This window comes from Colletotrichum tamarilloi (genome assembly GCF_030869305.1).
Source record: "Colletotrichum tamarilloi strain Tom-12 chromosome Unknown Scaffold_142.1, whole genome shotgun sequence".
Taxonomy (NCBI): Eukaryota; Fungi; Ascomycota; class Sordariomycetes; order Glomerellales; family Glomerellaceae; genus Colletotrichum; species Colletotrichum tamarilloi.
The window spans coordinates 34,228-57,550 of NW_026849525.1; the positions used below are offsets into that span (position 1 = coordinate 34,228).

The window sequence follows — 23,323 nt, forward strand, 5'->3', positions numbered from 1 at the left end:
TTGTCGCTTAGTTTCCCACCAGAGAAATTATTCTTTTGGTGTTTAGTAACCATTTGATTGAAGGCGACATTATGTGCACTTGCGGCTTCATCAATATAGCCAATGCTATAGTTCTGAATAAGGTAGGGCACCCGCAGAGAAAGCTTGTAAATGTGATGAGAGTACACCTTGATAATGTCAACCAAGAAATCGAGGAGAGCCAAGAAGACGAATGGCATAGGCTCCAAATGTCCGAAAGTAAAACGACTTGCAATGGGCTTGCCTCATGAGGGGATATCAGTAGCTATCTAGAGGCCGCTGGGCATGTTCTTGGTCAAAAGGAACCTTGGTCTCATTCGAGCAACCCTCTCCGAAAGGTTTCCCAGCAAATCGGTCCTGGAAGAACGCAAGCCACTCAGGTGTTGCTGCCGTCAAGACAGCAGAGTGGTCTAAGCCGGGGTAGATGCTCATATGAACAGGGTTTCCGTGGGCGCAGGTCTCGTCGAACGAGGCGGTACCGGACTCCTCTGAGACGATGGTATCGTCCTCACCCAAAACCAAAAGCAGCGGCTTTGAGGCGCGGCCACCTTGAGCTGGAGCGTTCAACTTTTGGAACTCTTTAAGGCGCGTGTCGGATGCGGCAGTGCGATTGGAAAGAGCGTCGAAGCGAAGGTCAACTGTGAGACTCGAGATAGCGGCGTCGCATAGCTGTGCGATCTTTGCGAGCTCGATTCTGTTTTTCAGTTTGGCCGAAATGATGGGGGCGTCGTAATCAGGAAACGTTGCCCTGATGCCAAGTACAGCAGATGGAATGACGCCCAAAGCAAGAAAATCGTGGTCGTCTCCTCCGGTCTGAGTAAGATTGCGAAGCGATTCGATGGCAACCAGCGCGTCGTAGACCTTGGTAACAGGCGCCACGGCAACACCTCCCAGATATCCACTGGCTGAATCTTGGACGAGCTTGTGCTCTGACAGCTTCCACACGGCGCCGCCGCCCTGAGAGTGTCCGATCGAAGCCCAATCGTGCGAAAGAATGTCGGGAAAGGCTGTACGAGCAGCTACAACGGACCAATATGTGTCATTAGCATTGGCTGCGCTAGCTACGTATTTGTGAGCCGTGTAGTTATTTCCCAGGCCAGCATAGTCGGTAGCAACAACCGCGTATCCTGCAATAAGGATCGGTGACCAGCTTTGGTAATCGTACAAGCTGGGTGACGTCGAAGGAGCACAGCCACGGAAGACACCGCTGGTTCCATGTGCGTAAGCGATCAGGTTAAAGGGCTGCTGTGTCCTAGCAAATGGGAATGCGACGAAGCCAGTGACGGGTACAGGGGAGCCGTTGATGTCGGCGCTGGTGTATTGAATCTTGTAGACGGCAACACCGGCAGGCACGGTGATGTTGGCAGGGATGACAGGTTGGATCTTGAGGACATCACCGGGCCTAGAGCCTGTGAAGTTGGCAGCGGTTTCGTAAAAGTCAAAGTCGAAGTTGGTTCCAAAAATCTCTAGATCGCCCTCGTTGCTAGTCTGGATTGCTTGCTGGCAAGCTTCGCCACAACCATATTTCTGAGCCACTTTAGTCGTGACATTGAAACTGCTTGCTTGTCCAACAATGGCTGCAAGAGCTTGCAAAGCCACTTGTCCCAGGATCAACGGAAATAGAATCAGCAGCATCATTGTGATAGCCGAAAGATGGAAATGATTGGGTGTATGATGGAGAATGCTTGGTTAACATTCCAAGTAAAACTTGAAACACGTCTTTTCATTGAGTTTATGTTCAATTTCATAACCCAAGCGGTCTCCGCGCACTCCTGGAGCGGATACCGGTTCGGTTGCTTTGACTTCTCAATGGCAAGCAAGAGAAGCTATTGCGTATCACAAATGCGTAATTAGGTCTTTCCAATTTCGATCTGCTGCTGGGGTGCATAGGCATGCTAGAATACATTCTCTCATTGCTACCTTGCTGCAGGCATTTGACGTTCAAACCAATCGTTTAGCGAAACCATTGAACCTAGGTGTCGTCATGTATGGTGATGTACGCGTAGTCCACGTTCCCACTGTCCCCGACAGTATTTCATTTCCTCATGCAGCCAGCGAATCAGCTCCGACGTGATAATTTCGACGCTGCCATTAGGTGTATGCGAGCTATGACTTCCGCAAGATTTTCACCCAATGGAGAAGCGTTCGCCGACGATAGCACAAATGGGGGTTGAGTTCCGTCCAGACTCTCATGCCTTGCCAGTAGGTAACGTGATTAGAAGGAGGATTCGACGTCAGCCTTCTGGATCCACCCTCGGTGGCCGCGGGCCTCAAGCGGGGAATCGGCAGTTCAGCAAAGTCGTTTTTTGCTTGATAGAGATGCGAGCCTAGGTTTTCATCATTTGGTTTATCTGTTTATCATGCGACGAAGAACATTGAGAATTACTTAGGCAGATACAATACAGAGCAAAAGGTCGGAAGACTCTATTGATTAGGTACACGTAGATGTGCAAAAAGCTTTTACTGGCCCTTCGAGCGCAGAAGTTCCATGTCGGCTACCACAGGGCGATGATCCGAGTAATAAACACCGTCATCGAATCGGTTTGAGAGAACGGCGAAATTGCAAAAGCGGATGTGCTTGTGGTTCAGTACAAAAAGATAGTCAATCGTAGTGGATTCCGCCTCCCCAAAGGTCGTGTGGGTGATCTTATTCCCGTAGTGCTGATAAGCCGGGACCAAGTCCGAGATATCTCTCATTCCTCCAGGCTGGGCTGTCAAAATCTGATGCGGCTCGTCCTTCGGCCCGCTGTTGAAGTCCCCGCCTAGGAAAACCGGCACATCCTTCCCAAAGCTTTCTGATACATTCTTGAGCCACTCTTCAGCAATCTTAAGAAGTAATTTGGCACTCTCGCGCCTGGCTTCTTGGCTCTTGTGATCGAGGTGGGTGCTCATCACAACGATCCTAGCGTCGGAGGTCTTGTGCTTGAACAGACCAACCGTGACAATGCGATTGATGGTTGCGCCCCATGCGTTTGAAGGCTTCTTTGGTGTGGGACTGAGCCAGTACGTCTCACTTCGCTCTGCAGTCCAGTGATCAATCCGGTAGAACACGGGCGAAAATTCTCCATCGGACACCCCATCAGCACGACCACAGCCGATGCTGGCCCATCGTGGGCCCAATTCCGCTTCTAAGTCGTGGAGTTGTTGGTTCTGCGCCTCTTGGATGCATATGAAGGCATTTGTGAGGCCGGCAGTGTGGAATCTTAGTTGAGACGTCAACTTCGGGCACCGGACTTCCCATGGCTGCTCATTTGGCAAAAGCGTCTTTTTGATGGCGTAGCGGATGTTGAGTGTGATCAAACGCACGGGCATCGGTTCAGTGAAACAGTTTTCGGGCTTCATGATGCTGCGTGTAAGTCCATGACTCTCAAGAGTGTGCTTATGGGTGTTCGATGGACGGAGTGAGGTGATAAAGTCTGATTGAAAAGGATGTTACTATTGACATTTGAACATGAAGAAGAATATCACCTAACAGTGATGCATGTGTGTTCTTATAAGACCGCAAGCATAATCGTTGACACGCCTCTTGGACCAAATAGTATATAATGCCAGTTCACTGGAAACACGGCTGTAGAGGCCCGGCTTGCCGATGACTTGATAGTACAGAATCATCCTAGGTACATGTATCATGTGGTGCCTATCCACCGACTACGGCCGAAGTCCGGCCTAACTAGTCATGCGCCTACAAAGAACCTTGAAGTTCGGACTATGCCAAGACAAGGCATACTTCCAACTTGGTCACTGCTGTTGTAAGATACGTGTAAGTACGTCAGAGTTTAGCGGTACAGAATTTAAGGGACCGATTCTAAAATTATCGCCCGCAACCACGTTTTTGTTGCCTTGCGTACTTAAGTTTGCTGAAGTGCATAAATACATGCATGCTTAACCTTCCTGGGGCTTGGTGACATCAAGATGCTTGTAGTGCCGTAAAGACTTCAGGCGTACATCAAGTTTCTATCAACATAAGTGCCGAACGGTGTCAAAAGATTGAAATCAAGTCAATGCAAACTACATAGAAACTTGTGCTGAGTTTACCGATATCTGTCTTGAATACGCGTTCAAAAGACGCAGGCTCTGACAAAAGATGGCAAGAAAACCGAGACAGGCACTAACGATTTCCACAATGGGTGGGACGAGGCCCACGGAGCTTTTCAGTCTGGATGACCTGATATGCATTCCTTTCCCAATTGAAAGTAGCTATACAATAAGAGACTAAAGCAAAAATACAAATTCCCTGGGTATCTGCCGCTCAACATCTTCCTCAATTTCCACGCCCAATACGCACTAGACCGGTAAGTTTCCAGAATCGACCACGCAAGTTCATATCTCCCAAAGACACGAAGTCTGTTCTGTTCCCCAAAAGGCTCAAATTTTGCCCAGAACTCGCTTCACCAAAGACTTCTTTCTCGGCCTGGGAGGAGGCTGGTTGATCGACCTTGTCTGCCGAAGAACACCGAGCAAGGTGGCAATCGCCAGCGCCTCCGCCTCTCCGTTGAGATCCTCCGAAAGTAGCAAGATACCCTCGCTATAGTCGTTGGGCAGAGCGAAGCCGATACCGACGTGGTGGTAGATGGCATGAATCGCTGGCTCACCGCCGCTCAACTCTGCTTCAGTGTCGACCAGGGTATAGCGCAGAGGCCCATCTTCTGTTGGGCGCGCTTGCCACTCCAAATTCGAGGGAACGGTTATGCTCCCGTCTCGTGACGTCTGAGAAATCGTGAACCATGGGTGTCGCACGGGGTTTGCGGCTGCGTGCATCTTTGTGTCTGGGACGGGGAACGAGCTGGTGACTGCTAGCTGCAGGTCTTGCTCCATGCTGTGCGGTGCAACGCGAAAGTTTCCATTGTCATCGGCAGGTATATGCCTTGAGAAAATGTTAATAACCGTATTTTCTTACTCCCTGGGTAGGATGACGCTTCATAGAAACTTACAAGCTGACGATCTCGCCATTATGGCTTGGCACTCTCCTCTCCACCGTTGCAGCAACACCATCAAGGCCCTTCTGGAAGTTGACCAGATAACGAACTTGTGCATCGGTTCCATCTCCCAACGGTCGCCTCATCATTGCCAGGCCAAGTTTGTATTTGCTGCTGCCGATAGGCTCTTTCTTGACAGCCTTGTCGTAATTTTCATTGTAATCGTAGAGAGGCAAATGAGTAGTGATGTCTTTGTGATTTGGTACGTAGACGACGCGCGTGAGATGGGCTGGCGTGGGTGTAAGGTGACGGCCCAGCCTCTGATCGAGGGCGCAGTCAAAAACCTCCGCCAGCTGAACGTGATGATAGTTCCCGTACGCTGGAAGGGCAGCCATATTGGTGATGATAGACGCAGATAAAAGTGAAGTTGATGCCATGGGATCCGGTGTCGTCTTATCGAGACGTGTTGGTGGCTAGGGAAAGGACAAAGCTTAGTTGGACGACTGCAGGATCGGGGTGGCCCAATAAGGGATGGTGCCGTTGGGATCAATGATGCGACGATAACAGCTCCGGGTCAAGCATTACTCGAGATAGTTCATGGCAACAATAGACGCAGCGGATGATCAAATTAAGTATTGTCAGCTTCGGCGTGCGGTCGGGATGCGCTACTTTTTCAAGGAAAGCACGCTGGCAGTCGATAGAAGGTATTATCAACACAGCGACGACACAACGGAAAGAAGTGAAGGGAGATGGATTCCCACCGGGAGCAGATTCCTGTCCCAGGTCCACGCTGAGGGGGAAGATTGTCACGGCATGTGACGTCGAAATGCAGCTAACCCCGACAGCGTAGCATGACTGTCTCACTAGGTGAGAGCTAGAAATTGTTAGCCGAGCTCCCGAGATACCTAGTCCCAACGCCAATGAGGGATGTGATCGCTGTATTTGATGTGTCGGCATATCAGACCAGCCAGCCAGCGGTTAGTCATACGGCATGATTTGTCAAAGGAATCAATTTTCCGTCTAGAGTCACACAAACACCAAAAATCTTGAGGCAGGTCAGCATCGTGACTTTCCCGAGGATCAACCGGCTTCGGGGATCCGAACGGGGCAAGGCCGGTTGATCGGGTGCTGACCCGGCCAGCGGAAAACTCCGCTACCTCCGCATTGACTCCACTTGTTTGTTATTTCGAAGACGCAGATGTGATGCGGCCCTAGATCCTGTCATAGGAGCATTGAAAGGTTCTTGCTGCCAGCTGATGACCTGATTACTCAATGGAAACTGGCGGCAAATGTATTCCGTCTCAACAGTTGACCTTATTTCAGCCATGGCATGATGCCTTTAGGGCCAAAGAACATGTGAAGCTTGTGGCCCAAGGGACCTTAGCAAAGTCATATCCCTAGCTTGCCGGTGGGATCTATTACCTCTTTGGGGATCGGCCGCAATCATGTACCTTGTTCTGCGCAGGGATAATCCAGTGCTGCCACCGCCCGAACACCCTCATTCGATCTTGACTTGGAAAAACTCCCCCGCTTGGCTTTGCCTCACAGGAAAATGCAAGGTACTCGCTGAAAGCAAAAGCATATCTCGGTGCATTGCCTGGCTGAGTACCTACTCGCTGTGTTTCGAGGCTGAGGACGTTGGATTAACCTCACTTCCGACGGAAATCAATTCCGCTCTTTGCTGATGGAGTGCCATCATGATTCGGTCTATTTTGCTGAAGAGCATCATGAGGCGACACGGAACTTTGCTGGCTGCGTATCTTGCTCCTTCGATTCTTATCAGAGAGAAATCCGGCCGAAATTTCTGATTTCTATTGATGATCACAAGAGTCCGAAACGGAAGCTAGACATCAGTTTCCATGCTTTCATTTTTGTCACGGCTAGCGGGCGTTGAAAGCCAAGATGCGTCCCTCAAAATTCTGTAAGCAAGGTCGTTTTGCGTCTTCCGCATATATCGAGGTCATTTGGCTGATTGGCTTTCCTGGATATCAGGATGGATCGAGATTACGTGTTCTTGAGAGGGACAGCAGATGAAGCAAATGAGCAAGCTCTTCGAGGAGTTCTTAGTCTTTGTCTACCTTCAACACAGCCTGCAGTCGGCGTCCGGCTACGTTTGGACGGCTTCTTGCGTCGCAGGTAGGTAGCGTATTCAGACTTAGTACACGACATGAGGCTGATGATTTTGTCTTTAGAGACCATGACATAGGATCAAAATCGAGCGAATGCTCAACCACAGTCCGCGTCTTCGAGTACGAATGGCCTCCCTTCCTCACCGACCATGGTCATAGAGACGTCCCCCCATGTTCCTCTAATACCACTACTCATGAGTGGCCATTCAAACTTTCTATACACGGTGATACACCAGAAACTTTTCAAGGGTGTAGTCGGTGCAGCATCACCTACCAACTGACGGCAACGACGATTCGAAGCAACACCTCTTCCGCAACGCCTCAGGCATACAAAACGATACGAATAAATAGGACGCTTTCAAGTTCCGCATTCGAGTTGATGGACCCTGTGACGGTCGAAGGTATATGGGGAGAAAAGTTGCGGTATTCGATCTCCATCGGCCATCGCGCCATTGCCCTGGGCACAGCTATTCCTCTCGAAATGCGCTTTGCGCCGCTGAAAGCAGGAACAAGAATCTCTCAAGCAAAATGCCAACTTTTGGAGTCACACAAGGTGAAGGCTGGTAAAAGCCAGCAAACAACCTTTGTTGGCGATAGGGATGTTGCCGAGTGGGAGACGCCAATGAACAACCACGAGAATTTGGAGCAACGCTTTTACAAGACGACGCAGAGCCTTCCTCTTCCTGCAGAGCCGAAACAATGTTCTCCAGATATGAAATCCCACGATATCAGCATGACCCACCTTCTTTCGATCGAGGTCACTGTTCAGGATTCAGACAATAGTCCTTTTGCGAATAAGGTAAGTGTCTGATGGCGCACGAGAATCCTGACTTTGTTAATAAAGCTCAGTACCGTGCATCGCTGCCTGTCGTACTCTTTGCATCACCTCAGATGCCAATTGATGCGAATAACAAGTTCGTTCGGTCAACAAGTCCGAATATCAACGAAGATGTGGCATCACTCAGCGGGCTGGACGTACCGCCTGTCTACGGCGCACATTTGCAGGACAAAGTCTTAAATGACTTGTCGAAATCCTTACATGTGTAGGTATTCTCAACGAACTATGAGATCTAGTCCCTAGCCATAAACACTCAACTGCAATGTTCAATTTTATACTATCGTTTTGGCGAGAGTATGGTCGAAGGATGTTGCTGAAACTGCTTCGATCATTGAAACTCGGCCAATTGCAATAGTTCTCCCGGAAACACAACGGAAATAGCAGAGTACAGACAAAGTAGTTGTAAGTTATGCTTCCATACTGTAAGAGTCCCTACTACATGACCCGAAGCACATGTCTGTACAAGTACTCAGGCAGTCAAATTCCTGGCTGGCGGGGAGTACTTCCTAATTCGGGAAGGGGTTCCTGACTAAATGTCCAGGCCTCTGAGCCTCAGCGCTCCACAGTTTCCCGAGCTCAGCATTTGATCCACATAGAAGACACATGTACACCTACTAGCTTGGTTCTTGACTATGATGTTGTGTCAAGAAGCACGGCGAGACACGTGCCAGAGTATCTGTGAAGTATTCGTAGCTGTTTGAGGACTAGAGGGTAGCCGGAGCCACGGCCAAATCCTCTTGAACCCTCATAATGATCATGGCTGAGCAGAGTTTTGGGGAGATTACAAATCCTTCTTCGAATACCCATCGTTTGATATCTTGCTTGTGTATACATGTGATTACGTTATCTAATGTCACAAGGGGTCAATTACAGTGCTGCTAGTTCGGGAAGAGCTTGTGTGAGTATTTGTACTGGGTGCGTGGCCCATGTCATGAAGTAGCATGCCTGATGGCCGCATTTCTTCTCTGGGAACTCCGACAGAAGGGACCACTCATTTCCAGCCGCTTGTAAGAGGCTGACAACGACAGACCAGCTCTCATGCTACTGGAAATCTTGCACTATTCCTGAGTGTAGTCTCCCCAATTCACAAAACACCTCATATCCATTTCCATTAAAGGGCTCCGACTTATCACGTTGAGGCACAGACCTCCAGGCCAAGCTTAAAGCTTCCGTTTCACCAGATGGCGCCGACTACCCACGTTCAACGCATCGAGTTACGGCAGCTTCCTCTCCTACCTACCAACAGAGAGCATGGCACACCAAATGGCGAAACATTCTCGCCCCATTCACACCCCGGGTATCCGGGTGTGTCTAGCCATCCGTCAGAATTCGTCCATCATGAACGCACTGGATCGGCTTTCCCACCCGATGATGCAATCGTAGCCTTGCAGACATGGAAAAGCTCACGTTCGAATGTTATCCGAACCTTGGCTGTCTTTTGGAGTTTATTGGTCATGGGAGCAAATGATGCCTCATATGGTGTAAGTTGGTACAATAAACAGGACAATGTCGTGATCATGGTTACTAACGTAGGCTTCATGTGCGACCAGGCAATTATTCCTCATGTAAGCTATGTCCAAGACTTATTCTACCGATACCATCTGACAAGACCGTGATGCGAAGCTGGGAAAATATTACGACTTACCGTACTCTTTCACGTCTCTGATCTTCCTTGCGCCTTTCATAGGCCACACGCTCTCAGCCATTTTGAACAACAGTCTACATGAGAGTGTTGGACAAAGAGGCATCGCAATTATCTGCTCTTTCTGTCACCTAGCATCGTACATTGCCATCTCACTACATCCACCGTATCCAGCGTTAGTTTTTATTTACATGTTGGCTGGCTTGGGCAATGGCATCGGTGACGCTGCTTGGAACTCTTGGGTCGGGAGTCTGGCGGACTCTAGCCATGTCATCAGTCTGATGCATGCTTGTTATGGTGTTGGCGCTGTCCTCAGTCCAATGACGGCAACTGTAATTATAAGCAAGGCTCAGCTTCCATGGCACACGTTTTACTACTTCATGGTGAGAGTCAAGTTTCCACAACGAACGTCTTTCAAGGTTTTACTAACAGAGTCATTCCGCAACAAGGCTGGTCTGGCTATGATGGAGCTCGTTCTGACTACCTCTGCCTTCTGGTCCGCTACTGGGGTTGCATACTGTGAAAAGAATCCCAAGGGTCCAGAGCCGCGAGAGTCAATTGTCCACGAGACATTGTTCAAACTCCCTTCGGCCCGGGTTACTTGGCTATGCGCAATCTTCGCCCTTGGCTATGTCGGACTGGAGGTGTCTCTTGGCGGTTGGATCGTCACATTCATGTTGCAGGTTCGCCACGGAGAAGAATTTGCCAGCGGTATGACAGCCACTGGTTTCTGGGCTGGGCTGGCTCTGGGTCGAGTTGCCTTAGGTCTCGTGACCCCTCGAGTGGGCGAGAAGCTCGCAGTCATGGTACGTTTGATAACCCGACCCAAGTTATGTTCAAATCTCGCGTAACTATGTCACTCTGAATCAACTAACCACGTCGAAACCTTGATAGCTATATCTCGGCGCTGCCGTTTGTTTGCAGCTTTTGTTCTGGCTTATTCCCGAATTCTTTGTTTCCGCGATCACCGTATCACTCCAGGGGTTCTTCCTCGGACCCCTGTTCCCCACCATGATGATAGCCATCACGAAGCTACTACCGAGGCACTTACACGTCAGTGCTATCGGTTTCGCCATCGGTCTTGGAGGTAGTGGCGCTGCTATCCTGCCATTTGTAATCGGAGCTCAGGCTCAGCGCCACGGTGTGCAAGTCTTATCGCCGATACTGCTCGGGGCGCTGGCATTCTTGTTGTTCACCTGGTCCTTCTTACCCAACTTTGGTCGCAAACATGAGTGAGGTGCAAGTTGAAGGAAGGCGCCAGGTTTTGAAACCTTATTAGAGATGAATCAGCTAGGGACTCGAGTCATTTCACAGAGGTCCTAAGAAGAGCCCTTGATTCTCCCCGGCATCGCAAACTTGTGAAGTTTGGTATAGTTGATGTGATGTATCAACTTGGACTGCTTCAACCGAAAAATTCATCTTTCTCTCAAATCATTTCACTTGCGTTTGCTATTCTGGCCATAACAGTTCCTCATTGAAAGTCGACTTTCTCGTTCAATTGGAAGCATCGAGTCGCATGAGTGGTATTTTGACTTTTCATCTCTCGCAGGCGAAATTGCCAACAACGCATAGATCGCTTTATGACTCAAGCTCCTTGAACCAAAGTTCTCCAGCCTTTCGGAAACCGCATCACTCCCGAATTTCAATCTCGGACTGCCACTCAAGCCCGCTCAGTGCGCTGCTTACCTGACTCGGCGGCAAAGCCATCTCCAGTGATGTGTAGAGGAGAGCGTCCAGCAAAAGCATCGCCAGAGCCCCACAGTAAGGTAATCATAGAGAGTTCAGTCTAGTTCATAGACTAATTTCTGATTAAACCTTCATACTGGTCATTCTGAACCCACGGAATCGTCTCAGGAGGTGCACCTAGCCGAAACTTCCGATAACTACGGCTACTGAATTTGTGCTAGAAGCTGTACTGTGTATAGAGTTGATATATAAATACTAGCTAGTTCTTTGAAGCAACGTCAAATGCTACTATAAACGCCAAGCGATATCACAACTCCCTAAGTAATAAGAACAAGGAACCTACGCCTCATCCGTTACCATTTCCATACTTCAAGACGGAAAAAAATCCTCAAACTCAATCAAAGACAGCTACGATGCAATTCTCGGCCATCTCTATCATGGCCGTAGCCCTGCTTTCGGGCCAAACCCTCGCAAGTTGCGGAGAAGGAACCTTTAACGGCAAATACAACGGGTACAAGCGAGTCTCAAACTGCAACCTCAACGCAAACAACGTCTACTTCTGCGGAGACTCTGGCACATCCGTCGTCCACAAGCAAAGTCAGCTTGTACTTCGCGCTGGAAAGGTCGATTCGACAGTCTTGGTCAACTGTAACGGGTACGGCTTCTTGTACCACTGTTCAGCCGGCGAAGAAGGCCGGTTCAGGGAGCCGCAGTGTAAGGGCGCGGTTTGGGAGGTTGAGAACATCAAGGAGACTTGAATGTCAATTCGAAGGTCGCTCGATCCAAGATGAAGCATGGGCTGAAGCATGCTCGTGATAGGAAAAGTTCAATTCCGTGTAACAGCGTCAATCATGTCTGGTTTGTCACAAGCCAAGGCTTTCTAAAGAGGATCTTTTGGCGAGGCCGAATCATTCCTTTTCATCAACATTATCTTTCATCAATGCTTCAAAGACTGTCGCTGCGTTTCGCCGAGGGCTTAAGCGGCCATTGAAATTATTGGTTGATTGTCAATCGATGTTCTGGACTCAAGGGTTTCAGGATACTCGAGTCGACCTGGCATAGCTATGCATATCTAGAGTTTTTTGCAACTATGGGCTGCTTCAAGCGAGGAAAACAGGTTTGACAGACCTGTCGTCCAATCTGACAAGATGATTGAATTTGTTGATTCACTCAAAGCTGTAGGGGTCTGGATAAGTTGTATTCTGTATAGATGCTGGTTGTCCCCTGTATTGCATAAAAGCAGCAAGGCCGGGGTTATGGAGACTTTCCTGTCTTTGATCCGAGGGTGACTAGCAATGAGGGTAGGCGCTGAAAGGATGTTCTCATTCAATACAGTGGTAAGAAAATACTGCAAGTCTTAGCTATCGATGAGGCGACTTCCAAAGGCGACTTACGGCCTGCCCTGCCTTGAATGCAGTACGGCTCACAATTGCTATTTGAGGTGGAACTCTCAAAAAGGTGGAAAATGTAGTATAAGGTAGCAAGGTTCATACAATTATTGCGCACATACCTTGAAAGCACCGATTCACTTCGTGGTCAACTACTCCATACAACCTTCCACGTTAAAGGTCTCTAGTGGAACCGTGAATTGAATTGCATGCGCTCAATGGTTTTAAAGCCCAATCCGCTTTTAAAGTATATCTCAGTCGTGCATGAGTTGGCAACATGGGCGCGGAAGCACGTGCGCCTCTGACAAAGATAGAGTCAAACCCATCTTCAACATGTTGGATACAGGTCCAGGAGATACTCTGCTTCTGATAAGACCATGGAGATGATGAGTTGACCTATTACATGGCGCACAGGCAAGAGACAAAGCCCTTTGGCATTACAGGAAACGGGCATAGACACATCGTCGTACGCCCACGCACATGAGAGCTTACCCCCATAACTTTAGATGCCATTTATGTTTCCTCGGACTATTGCATAGGATGTATCACGAAGAGAACGAGAGAATGTGCTGCCAAGGATGGGGTTCTTGTGTGTGGAATAGAATCGATGATCTACGGCAGATCAAGCGTGTTAGTGTGTTGTCGGGACGACCTTCCGACGAGATAAGCCCTTCCGACTTTTTGGATCCGACATGTCGGGACGTACGCACCGACACCTGCTACATCCGGGGTCGCCCCTCATTGTCTAAGCACCCGACTTTGGTCACTTGGTCATTCTTATCTCATGGATCTAAACTCAAAGCATTCCGATAACGGGCTTTTGTTAGATTTCGATCTCATCGAGGCCCAATGATGTCTTGATTTTGCGTCGGTGGCGGGCTTGTCTTATCCACCTGCGAAGTGAGGATCCAGTGCAAAGACGGCTCCGCCGTGCTCCGTGATGGAGAAGAGCCGCAAATACCACACGCAAACCATTAGTCTTCTCCGGGGCGTGCGCAAAGACACACCATCGGAACGCCGATGGCGGGGGGTGGCTAGCTCGGAGACATACCTCCCACGATGCCATGGCTCGGTCGTGATTCAGAGTTTATGCCGGCCGTAGCCGTTCGTGATCGATAAATAGAAGTACCCAGGCACCCTCCCACCATCTCTACGTGTGTCAAGTCTCGTCTTAGCCAAATATCGAAGTCTACCTATCTAACTATCACGATGAACGCAAGACTCGTTGCGTGCAGGCAGGCGCCGATGCCTTTCTGCAGATCCCTTCGGCTGAAGGGAGCGGCGAGATATGTCAGCACCACGTCGGCCAAGACACAGACCTTATCTCCAACAGCACCGCGGACATTCACGCCGACCCTGAAGAAATCACCCTTATCTAGACTTTCAACAAAGGCCCTGGTCCGGTCACTATTCCTCACACAATTCATGTCAACGCCACTTCTCATGAAGCCAGCACTACCTCTACTGCACTTTATCGCTAACACAAAACTCGCACTTTTCAACCCCGATAAGAACCCATTGCTGAACCGACTATTGAGATGGACTATCTACGACCATTTCTGTGCTGGAGAGAACATTCCTCAGGTTTCAAAGACTGTTTCTGAAGTGAAGCGGATGGGATACCAGGGTGTCATTCTCAACTACGCAAAGGAAATCGTTCTGGATAAGAAAGCGGCCGCGGCGGAAGCGAAAGCTGGAGAGTACGCACCAGAGGTTTACCAGATGGTTGACCAATGGAAGAAGGGAAACCTCGAAACTCTCCATATGATGGCGCCGGGCGATTTCCTGGCTGTCAAGTAAGTTGCCCTGGAATACCTCCACGTATTTCTCCACTAACAACATCAGGATTACTGGCGCTGGTCCCATCTCTGTAGATGCATTGAAGGCGAAAGCACCCATCCCGGAAGTTTTGAGCAAGGCTTTGGACGAACTCTGCGAGGAAACCAACAAGCAAGGATCTCGTCTCTGGATCGATGCCGAGCAACAAGCCCTTCAACCCCAATTGGACGAGTGGACTATCGACCTCATGAGAAAGCACAACCGCCAGAGCAAGCCTTTGATCTACAACACTATTCAGGGCTATCTCAAGGGCTCCAAGGCTAATTCCGAGCGTCACATTTCCCTGGCCGCGAAGGAGGGCTGGAGCTTGGGAGTCAAGTTGGTCCGCGGCGCATACATCGAGAACGAAGTCCGATCCCTGATCCACGACACCAAGGAAGATACCGATAAGAACTTTGACGACATCGCCGACATGTTCATCAGCCAGAGACTCCCTCAAGACGCCAAGGAGTGCCAGTTCCCCGCTAGCGCGCTCTTTCTCGCTACCCACAACGCCGCCAGCTCTGCGACAGCGATCTCTACCCACCGCCGCAGAATCCTAGACGGCCAAGCCACGACTGAGCTTGAGTGCGGTCAGCTGTTTGGTATGGCGGATGAATTGAGCTGTGAGTTGCTGGACAACTACGATACCTGTGTGGCAGACTCTGGGTTGAAGAGAGATGCTATCCCCAAGCCGTTCAAGTATCTCCCGTGGGGTTCGGTTTCAGAGTGCATGGGATACCTGCACAGAAGGGCGGTCGAGAACAAGGGAGCTGTCGCGGAGAGCGCTCACATGCTTGGCTCATTGAAGAGCGAGCTGAGACGCCGGGTCTTTGGTTGAACCGACATGACCTTGTACTTTTTGTTTTCAGCGATGCATCATGACTTGATTTAGAGATATCCCAACAATAGACGCTCAAAAAAACGGAGAAACTACAAGAAGTTCACATGCTCAATTCCATACCTTCGGCCGTTCGATGTCTTCATGTTTCCGAACCACGCACCCTTGCTTCCTTTTCACTAGTCTTCCATTTCTCTACTATTACACGTGCAAACCTAGCTGGGAGGTTCCATATCTCCCAACCGCCTTGCATTGGCGGAGTATTTGCCCTCTCCCTGTGAGAAGCTCATTAGTGATGATGATTAACTCGATGATACCAGGGAACAACTTACCCATTTGGGGAATGGTGTAAACTCGTAACGTTGGCCTTGAAATTCCAGCGCCCCTTCGAACCTCCAAATTTGCACAAGTCCAAGGTGACTCTGGTACATTATATCCGGAGTGAAAGAAAACCACAAGACGTGAGACATTAGTCTTCTGACCTCGCCCATGTCTATGCCGAACCGTATCAAGTAAACGAGAATCTCCAAACACGACGTCAAGTAGTCTTTGTCTCGCTCGTCGCTACACCTGTATCCGTACTTGCGCAACACCGATGGAACGCTAGTTTCCTGCATTTCTTGAATGTGCTTCACAAACTCCTGATTATCCTCAAACTCCTCGATACCCCCATCACAGGTCAGGGTATACTCTGCAATTTCATACAGGATCCAAAGGCGCGGCTCAAACCCGGGATAGAACCACGAGAAACCGCAGTTGCGAATGATTCCAGGCATTGTTTCCAGCCCTCGCAGGAAGTATTCCTCTTCACTCTCGGTCCGGGGGTACTGAGGCAGACAGGTCCAATCGACCCAGATGTGCGACCAACTCTGAACCCCAAGCTCTTTCTGATGAAGACGCAGACAAGAGCCATCAGGATCCGGGTCGTTGCTCGTGGTCCAAAAGTGACTGACGAAGAAACACTCTGATCGCATGACGAAGTTGTTGAGGGCAGGAAGAAGAACATAGTCCTCGAGCCGATCTCTGTTCCATTTCGTGAATGTCTGTTGCGAAAGAAAGGCTTCTCTCCTTTGAAAGAACCAAAAGAGCGGGAGTTCCCGTGGACTGCGTAGAAAATCGTCTAGGCTTTTGTAATTCTGCAGAAATCCCATCGCGAAGTCATGCATGTTTCCACTTGGCGAATTCCATTCGTTGATACTGCGCTCGACGAGGGACTTCCACGCATCTTCTGCGATGATAGAAGTTGTTGAGGTAACTTCAGAGGTCATCTTGGTAGATCCTGGCGTTTGACAAACAAAGATAGTGAGAGGGAAAGGGGCGTCAGGTTTGGGCAGCGTTGAGCTGGCTGTACTTATTAGTGGTATTGCGCTTTAAGAGCCTCATCTTACCACCCATCGAGGCTCTGGTCAGCGTCAAATGTAACAGCACCGCCAGCCCCAAACCACTTGATTGGCCAACAAATCCCTACCATCGTAAGACTTGTTCGACTGACGTCCAATCAGGTAGGTAAAATCGCAGTATAGGGTTTCCAAGCCACCGATCATTCACACGCCATAAGCCTAGCCAAGCTAAAGGATTTTCCACATTCATAGATTGGGGCTAGTGATTGTCAATGTCGTCTAGGTAGAAGGGGTACACGTAGGCAGGCAGAGATGATCATAGTTGATAATATTGAAAGATTTGTCGTAATTGATGCACGCGACACCGAATGCCCGGAGACTGTAGACCAGCGGCGCCATCTACCTTGGCCATAACGTCAATATCTGTATGCCTTTATCAAATAATGGAAATATCTATTTGGTGGTGGATCTGTCTATTTTCTGAAGAAATTCGCTTTTCGGTTCTTCATCCTGCCATCTCCTGCGAGGCACCTCAAACGTTGACGTGATGCGTCCATACGACTTTCCTCCCAGCTGGCCCACGGGACGTAACTTCTCGAGCTCAATATGACTGAAGTCAGGATCAGCAGCATCCTCCATGACCCAAAACCGCGTCGCCTTAAGCAAAACCATTCCGGCGACACTCTTTCCATCTTTCGCGTGGTCACTGAATTCTTTGATGTCTACCACTTTTGCCTCTATCGAAAACACTGACTCCAGAACTCTTGATGGCTGCACCGTTGTAGTCTCTCCCTCGTGCAGCCCTGAGATAACCCACTCAGAGACTCCATGCGGAGCGTCGATGGAGGTAGCGTTGACAGCCTCAATCATGTCTTCCGACACTGTGTTAATGACACATTCGCCCGACTCCTTGAGATTCCGGTACGAGTCTTTGACAGCACCGGGTCTCGATGAGAAACCGACTATAAACATGGGTGGGTCATGGTCAATGACTTGGAAATAGCTAAAAGGCGCAAGGTTCTTCTTGCCATCCTTTGACAAGGTGCTGAGAAATCCAACCGGCCTTGGTGCGATTCCAGAAACGAGAAGGCGGTAGTTATTGATCATTGATCGATCTGATGCGTATGGGTCAATTTCCTTGTGGGATGCGGAGTTGCTTTTCCGGGTGCGGACTCCCTGGCCATAAGACCACGTTGGATTGGGGGATTTTGTAACCTCAATCGGGGCGTTCGAGTGGTCAAAGTCCGGGCGCTTGGATTGTATCTCTTCGAAATTTCCGAGGCGCTCTACAATAGCTCCTTTGGAGTCATCTGATTTGCTTGAAGACATTCGGGCTGTCCACCCTTGGCTGGGTAACATGCACGGGGTGAGTCGCCGTCTACTAGGCGACGGCTTACTTAGCATTTGGTCCATACGCGTTGCTATTAATACTAACTTACCTTGGAGTAATCAATCGCCCGAGCAAGGGAAATCTCATCGTCACCACAATTGCTTCAAAGTCTGCTTCAATTCTAATTACAGAGATTCTGGCTACAGCGCGGAGTTCACTTTGTTTCAAACCCCGACAACCTCGTTCTCCATGTCGGCGGTTCGCCTAGCCATGGCGTGCTGGCAAGAAGCCGTCTTGGAGGTGTGATAAGACACAATGACGCTATTGGTTCACAAATAGTCGGAACGCGAGTCCGATCTCCACCTTGGCGTGTGTTGGGGAATGTCGGAGACCTCATCCGACATTACGCAACTCGGCCACCCCGTGGCAGAACCGGTGACTTTCTAAGCCTCCTTCTCAAACACAACCTAGCTGTTTGCCATTGAAGATCTTACGCAACGGTTATCTCACGATGCCAAGGTGGCATTTCGGCGAAGACTCCTGGGGTTTGATTCCTCTGCTCACTGCATGCCGACAACGCTGATAAAGGCAGGGCTCATCATTCGTTCTTTCGGCGGCCCTATCTGCAGATTCCATTGGGATGCTGATTCATACCGATGCATACACCATACAATAAGAATCTGCTTCCAGATGAGAGCGCGATGTTCATCTGTTCGTGTATTGGGATGCAAATACCAATAGGTTTGGCCTTCACCTGGTGGCTTGGACCACCTGCTTGGGCTGGGTTGATGACTTCATCAACGCCTCTTCTCCCTTGCAAGCCCACCCTCGAAGTCAAATGGTCTCGTGATCGTTCTACCCCGGATTTCTGGCAAATTCTCCATATCCCTTGACGTCCGACACACACGTGCCGATCTTCCCCGCGGTAGAGTGCGCAGCTCAGCAGACGCTACGTTCTCCGTCATCCTTACCGACTCCGGTGCCTCCGGAGACAATGAACGGACGAACATCCGTAGACGCTGTGGGGTAGAAGAACAAGCATCGCAAAGATAACAATGGCGCAAGGACCGCAAAGACCCTCCTGTGTCGGCTATCTACGGCGAGTCATCGACCCCAACACCTGGCTGATAAGCCAACATGCGGTCTCGCACTAGCGGACTGTATGCCCCAAATTTGCCAGTGCCAATAAAGAGGTCAAGCCGCGCACATATAAAACTTATCGGAACCCTGCTCCGACATATCAAAGGGCCCCAAAGTTACGGCGAAGACTACCCAAATTCCAGCAAACGAGAGAGGGCAAGAGACATGAAATTATCGAATTGGCCCCACGAGAACCGTCCGTCATGCCGCAATTAAGCCAGGGACAATACAAAGTGACCAAAAAATGCCAAAAAGCGTGCGTTTCTTGTGCGAAAGGGCTGAGGGAGAGCCCGGGCCCGGGCGTTCCGATGTTCGGAGAGAGTGAAGGCTGACTCTAAGACTTGCAACAAAAAGTTGCGAAAGATGTCGGGTAATGAAGGTCAAGTGCTCCGGCTCTCAGCCTTGCACGCGTTGCGATCGAAAGAAGCATAGATGCATCTTTGCTGTTGAGGATAAGAGGATATCGGTGCCGGAAAGGTGAGTTGTCGGAACCCGTGCGCGTGCAGTGCAGGCAGTTGTCGGGATGAGAAACAATAACTGACTCCACTTTCCAGTTACCTCCGAGAACTTCAGAACCGGAACAGTGAGCATCCAGGCTCAGACCGCTCGACGAGGGCACTGAGCCGCGGAGACGACGTCGAGGACGTGCAGAGTCGGTATGCGGATGCGGATGCGTATGCGACGCCGCATCATACTTCTCTTTCTCAGGGTGAAGATAATGCCGGACAGTTGGAGACCCCGAGCCATGGTGAGTTGTGCTTGTCTCTTGTTGCCAGGTTTGTGCACACAGACGAGAGAAGTCTTATTGACGCGGCCAACGTCGTAGACAGCCCACAACCGATAGGTCCTCCGGCATCCGAGCCGGATACTGAGGTAGGAGATGCTCGTTCGAATCAGGAGGATCACAGCGACTTTGGCCCAGGGTTCAGGCAAAACCCGCTGGTGGACAACGATTACACCTTTGCAAAGGTCGGGGAACGATACTGTAAGCCATATGCTGTTTCTCCTAGTACTGAGTGAGTTGAGCCAACACTCAAACCTCCACAGGGTACATGGGCCCAACATCATCATGGTCATTCTGCCGACGAGTTCTGGCCCTCCTGGGCAAACGCCTACCAGAAGCAGCCCCTGATCCATGGCATCTCCCTCACGAGGGCGCCTTCAGGATGCAATGGACGCCATTAGGTGCGACTGAGACTCCCGACGTCTCCAACCTCCCGCCGCTAGACTACGCCCTCTTCCTCTTCAACACGGTCAAGTTCTACCTTGGCGCCGTCTTCTATGTAATTGACGAGCCATCCTTTCTCAAGAACCTCCATGAGTTGTACGAGGACCCCGCGGGTAAGGCTAGCTCGGCGAGGCTGTGGTATGCACAATACCTCTTAGTTCTGGCGTTCGGCAAGGCATTTGTTGTGAATAGTATTTCACATACGGCACCGCCGGGGGTACAATATGCTGCGAGGGCCATGTCGTTGCTGCCAGATCTATCAGGACTGAATCCGGATACGATTCCGGCTATCCAGGCGCTTGCTCTGGCTGCGTTGTATTTTCAGTGTTTGGATATGAGGCTGGCTGCGTATCAACATGTAAGACCCTGGATCCCTCTCTGCTCTGGCTTTCTCATTACTAGAGGTTGCGAGGAGTCATGTACTAATGATATGCTAGATCGGACAAGCATTACGAATCGGCATTGTTGAGGGCATCTACAGACACATGCCTGAAGAGGTTGTCGGGATTGAGTACTCGAGACGGTGCAACATTGTCTTCTGGGTGGTATACACTCTAGACAGAGAGTTCTCGGCCTTGATGGGAGCGCCGACCTCAATTCGGGACGAAGACATCACTGTGAAACTCCCTTCACAGATGGACAACTCCCTCGATGCACTGAATATGACCCTTCATGTACGGCTATCGCGGCTCATGGCTCGTATTCTTACAAGTGAGTTCCATCAGCCGTAGGACAACGTACACCGAAGTTCTTGGTTACTGACATGATGTTACTAGCTATTTACGGTGTGGGCAAAGAGTTTGATGGCTCACTAGTCCCCAATACCCAATCTATCCTACGAGACCTGGCCAGGTTATCACGAGATCTTACCGCACTCCTCGACACTCACTTCCAAGGCTCAGTCAGCCGCGCTTCTAGAATGGCACTGCGACTCATCCTATCATATCACCACGTAAGTACCTTACCTCTACGCACTCTTCCAATGCCATGGTTAATCCCAGAAGTGCGTCGTCCTGACAACTAGACCACTGGTAATGTGCGCCCTCCACATGCACATCGAACACTCCGACAGCCATGCGCGACACCCACAAACAGTCTCCCTAACACCACCAGTCGCATCCCTCCTCCAATCCTGCGTCGACTCGGCGCAAACCGTCCTCCGAACCCTCCGCGTGCTCGGCGACGAAGACCTCCTCGAAGCCTTTCTGCCCTTCCAGCTTGAAGACGCATTCTCCTCCGCCTTCCTCCTCTACCTCATCCGGGTCATCAGCCCTTCTCTCCTGCACGACGATTCATGGTGTGAGAATATCAAGTGCGTGCTAGACAAGATGATTTCAAAGGGGAGTCTCGTGGCGCCGCTGAGAAAGCTGGAGCTGAGTCAGTTGGAGCACATCATGTCTGCGTTGACGCCTGTGGGCGAGGAGCCGCCGACGCCGCCGCCGACGAGTGCGGCGCATCACCATTCTCAACATCATCATGGGCACGGGCACGAGCATGGGTCATTCTTGGACCAGATGGAGGAGGCTGGGTGGGATATCTTTGATACGAGCGGGATGGGCGGTCTTTCTCCGCAGGCGTTACTGGATTTGGCGGAGAGGTTGGATGTGGAGGACTTGATACAATCTGTTGATGGGGATGGTGATAGAAGATAATGAAGTACTTACGGTAATCAAAAGTTGAATGACAAATGGGGTAGGACAATGGCAACGAACGGCTCTCTGGTGGTCTATTTTCATGATCTCGTCTCTGTCCCAATCATACGCTACTCGAGGATTGCTCTCGGCATAATGATAGAAAGACATCGTCCCCGGTGGGACTACATCTCTTGGTGCTCATGCTAGGGGTAGAACTCTGGTACTCTCGCTAACCCTGTCGTCGAGTAGGCTGTCGGCGTAGTTGATTATTGACCTTGAGCCACTCCACCACCAAGCCTGATCGACCTGACCAACCGACCTAGGAAGACGCCTGCTGTGCTGGTGACAGAAACGGCGTTGGAGGCACCCATATTGGCTTTTTGTGTATTCAGGTGGCCGAATACGTTGGATCCAACATCGTGAACTACATATTTGCTAGCATACTCAGACATTGATAGTTTACAAAGACTCGCGAATAGCCGACTTGAACTATATCGAACATTCTATGTCAGCTTGATGCTTCACAACTATTTGCGGGTAGTTAAATCTAAGAGCAGGACGTCAACTTACCGGAATGACCTGAGCCTTCTCGAGGTCCCAGACGTCGTTCTTAGCATAGACGTCGCCTCTGATGAGTTCCCAGGCTTCCTCGGCGTCCTTGACGGTGTAGATCATCACGCTGCCCTTGAAACCGGGGGTTTGGCCCTCGACGGGATGTTCCTTCTCAAACATGGCGCCTATCATATTCATGAGCACGAGAATCGCGACGAACACCGAAGGAGGGATGGTGTGTCAAGCTTGGATACATACCACCGACAGCAATCTTGCCGTTGCTCTTGTGGCCCTGGGCATTCTCGAGATGCGTACTGAGACAAGTCAGCAATCGGCCCGGGACTACACTCAGCCTCTTATAAGAGACCTGTTCTGAGGACTAGGTCACATACGGTCTGACCTCCAAGCGCCGGGCAAGCGCATCGGGCTTGTCGGGAAGGATGCAGAGGAACTCCTTGGTAGCCATTGTGCGGTAGCGATTGAACGGCGAAGAGACGAGTCTAGTAGTGACAAAGGGTCTCCGAACTGCGGGGACTAAGCTGCTTCTCAGAATTCCGACGGACATTGACATTATTGCAATTAGGGAGGGGAAAGCTTCACACGGAGAGATCAATCACGGCGTCATGTGACCGGGAAGTGCGGAGGTGGAGCGGTTCGAGTTCGGAGTTTGAGGGGGAATGGCGGGGCACGGTCTCTGTTTGGCAGCTCCGATGCCGGAATTTGGTGCCGAAAGTAGCCGGCAGTGTGTTGGGAATGCCAGGCTACGAGTCCCCGGAACCTGCCTCCATCTCAGTGTTCTTGCGACGTTTTGTTAGATTACTGG

At 50.3% G+C, this 23,323-nt stretch overlaps 11 protein-coding genes across 11 annotated transcripts; 5 read left to right on the forward strand and 6 right to left on the reverse strand.

Moving 5' to 3' along the window:
* Positions 1-276: 276 nt before the first annotated feature.
* On the reverse strand, positions 277-1,656 carry CTAM01_14973 (uncharacterized protein; the record flags this gene model as incomplete). The annotated part of the gene is made up of 1 exon (XM_060530972.1): positions 277-1,656. The coding sequence occupies one exon, from the start codon at positions 1,654-1,656 to the stop codon at positions 277-279; it is 1,380 nt and encodes a 459-aa protein (XP_060374446.1).
* Positions 1,657-2,478: 822 nt separating this feature from the next.
* CTAM01_14974 (endonuclease/Exonuclease/phosphatase) lies at positions 2,479-3,360 on the reverse strand (the record flags this gene model as incomplete). Its single annotated transcript, XM_060530973.1, has 1 exon — positions 2,479-3,360. One exon carries the CDS (start codon positions 3,358-3,360, stop codon positions 2,479-2,481), a length of 882 nt encoding a protein of 293 aa, XP_060374447.1.
* Positions 3,361-4,383: 1,023 nt separating this feature from the next.
* Positions 4,384-5,371, reverse strand: CTAM01_14975 (uncharacterized protein; the record flags this gene model as incomplete). The annotated part of the gene is made up of 2 exons (XM_060530974.1): positions 4,384-4,882; positions 4,950-5,371. 2 exons carry the CDS (start codon positions 5,369-5,371, stop codon positions 4,384-4,386), a joined length of 921 nt encoding a protein of 306 aa, XP_060374448.1.
* Positions 5,372-7,544: 2,173 nt separating this feature from the next.
* CTAM01_14976 (uncharacterized protein) lies at positions 7,545-8,110 on the forward strand (the record flags this gene model as incomplete). The annotated part of the gene is made up of 2 exons (XM_060530975.1): positions 7,545-7,862; positions 7,913-8,110. The coding sequence occupies 2 exons, from the start codon at positions 7,545-7,547 to the stop codon at positions 8,108-8,110; spliced, it is 516 nt and encodes a 171-aa protein (XP_060374449.1).
* A 1,624-nt stretch (positions 8,111-9,734) lies between these two features.
* Positions 9,735-10,779, forward strand: CTAM01_14977 (uncharacterized protein; the record flags this gene model as incomplete). The annotated part of the gene is made up of 3 exons (XM_060530976.1): positions 9,735-9,926; positions 9,993-10,349; positions 10,438-10,779. The coding sequence occupies 3 exons, from the start codon at positions 9,735-9,737 to the stop codon at positions 10,777-10,779; spliced, it is 891 nt and encodes a 296-aa protein (XP_060374450.1).
* An 863-nt stretch (positions 10,780-11,642) lies between these two features.
* On the forward strand, positions 11,643-11,987 carry CTAM01_14978 (uncharacterized protein; the record flags this gene model as incomplete). The annotated part of the gene is made up of 1 exon (XM_060530977.1): positions 11,643-11,987. One exon carries the CDS (start codon positions 11,643-11,645, stop codon positions 11,985-11,987), a length of 345 nt encoding a protein of 114 aa, XP_060374451.1.
* A 1,839-nt stretch (positions 11,988-13,826) lies between these two features.
* Positions 13,827-15,276, forward strand: CTAM01_14979 (proline dehydrogenase; the record flags this gene model as incomplete). The annotated part of the gene is made up of 2 exons (XM_060530978.1): positions 13,827-14,413; positions 14,463-15,276. 2 exons carry the CDS (start codon positions 13,827-13,829, stop codon positions 15,274-15,276), a joined length of 1,401 nt encoding a protein of 466 aa, XP_060374452.1.
* Positions 15,277-15,491: 215 nt separating this feature from the next.
* CTAM01_14980 (uncharacterized protein) lies at positions 15,492-16,544 on the reverse strand (the record flags this gene model as incomplete). Its single annotated transcript, XM_060530979.1, has 2 exons — positions 15,492-15,551; positions 15,609-16,544. The coding sequence occupies 2 exons, from the start codon at positions 16,542-16,544 to the stop codon at positions 15,492-15,494; spliced, it is 996 nt and encodes a 331-aa protein (XP_060374453.1).
* A 525-nt stretch (positions 16,545-17,069) lies between these two features.
* CTAM01_14981 (uncharacterized protein) lies at positions 17,070-17,945 on the reverse strand (the record flags this gene model as incomplete). Its single annotated transcript, XM_060530980.1, has 1 exon — positions 17,070-17,945. The coding sequence occupies one exon, from the start codon at positions 17,943-17,945 to the stop codon at positions 17,070-17,072; it is 876 nt and encodes a 291-aa protein (XP_060374454.1).
* A 1,514-nt stretch (positions 17,946-19,459) lies between these two features.
* On the forward strand, positions 19,460-21,966 carry CTAM01_14982 (fungal specific transcription factor domain-containing protein; the record flags this gene model as incomplete). Its single annotated transcript, XM_060530981.1, has 6 exons — positions 19,460-19,563; positions 19,641-20,071; positions 20,134-20,672; positions 20,752-21,025; positions 21,091-21,266; positions 21,319-21,966. 6 exons carry the CDS (start codon positions 19,460-19,462, stop codon positions 21,964-21,966), a joined length of 2,172 nt encoding a protein of 723 aa, XP_060374455.1.
* A 441-nt stretch (positions 21,967-22,407) lies between these two features.
* CTAM01_14983 (uncharacterized protein) lies at positions 22,408-22,966 on the reverse strand (the record flags this gene model as incomplete). Its single annotated transcript, XM_060530982.1, has 4 exons — positions 22,408-22,437; positions 22,519-22,685; positions 22,759-22,814; positions 22,893-22,966. 4 exons carry the CDS (start codon positions 22,964-22,966, stop codon positions 22,408-22,410), a joined length of 327 nt encoding a protein of 108 aa, XP_060374456.1.
* Between the last annotated feature and the right edge of the window lie 357 nt (positions 22,967-23,323).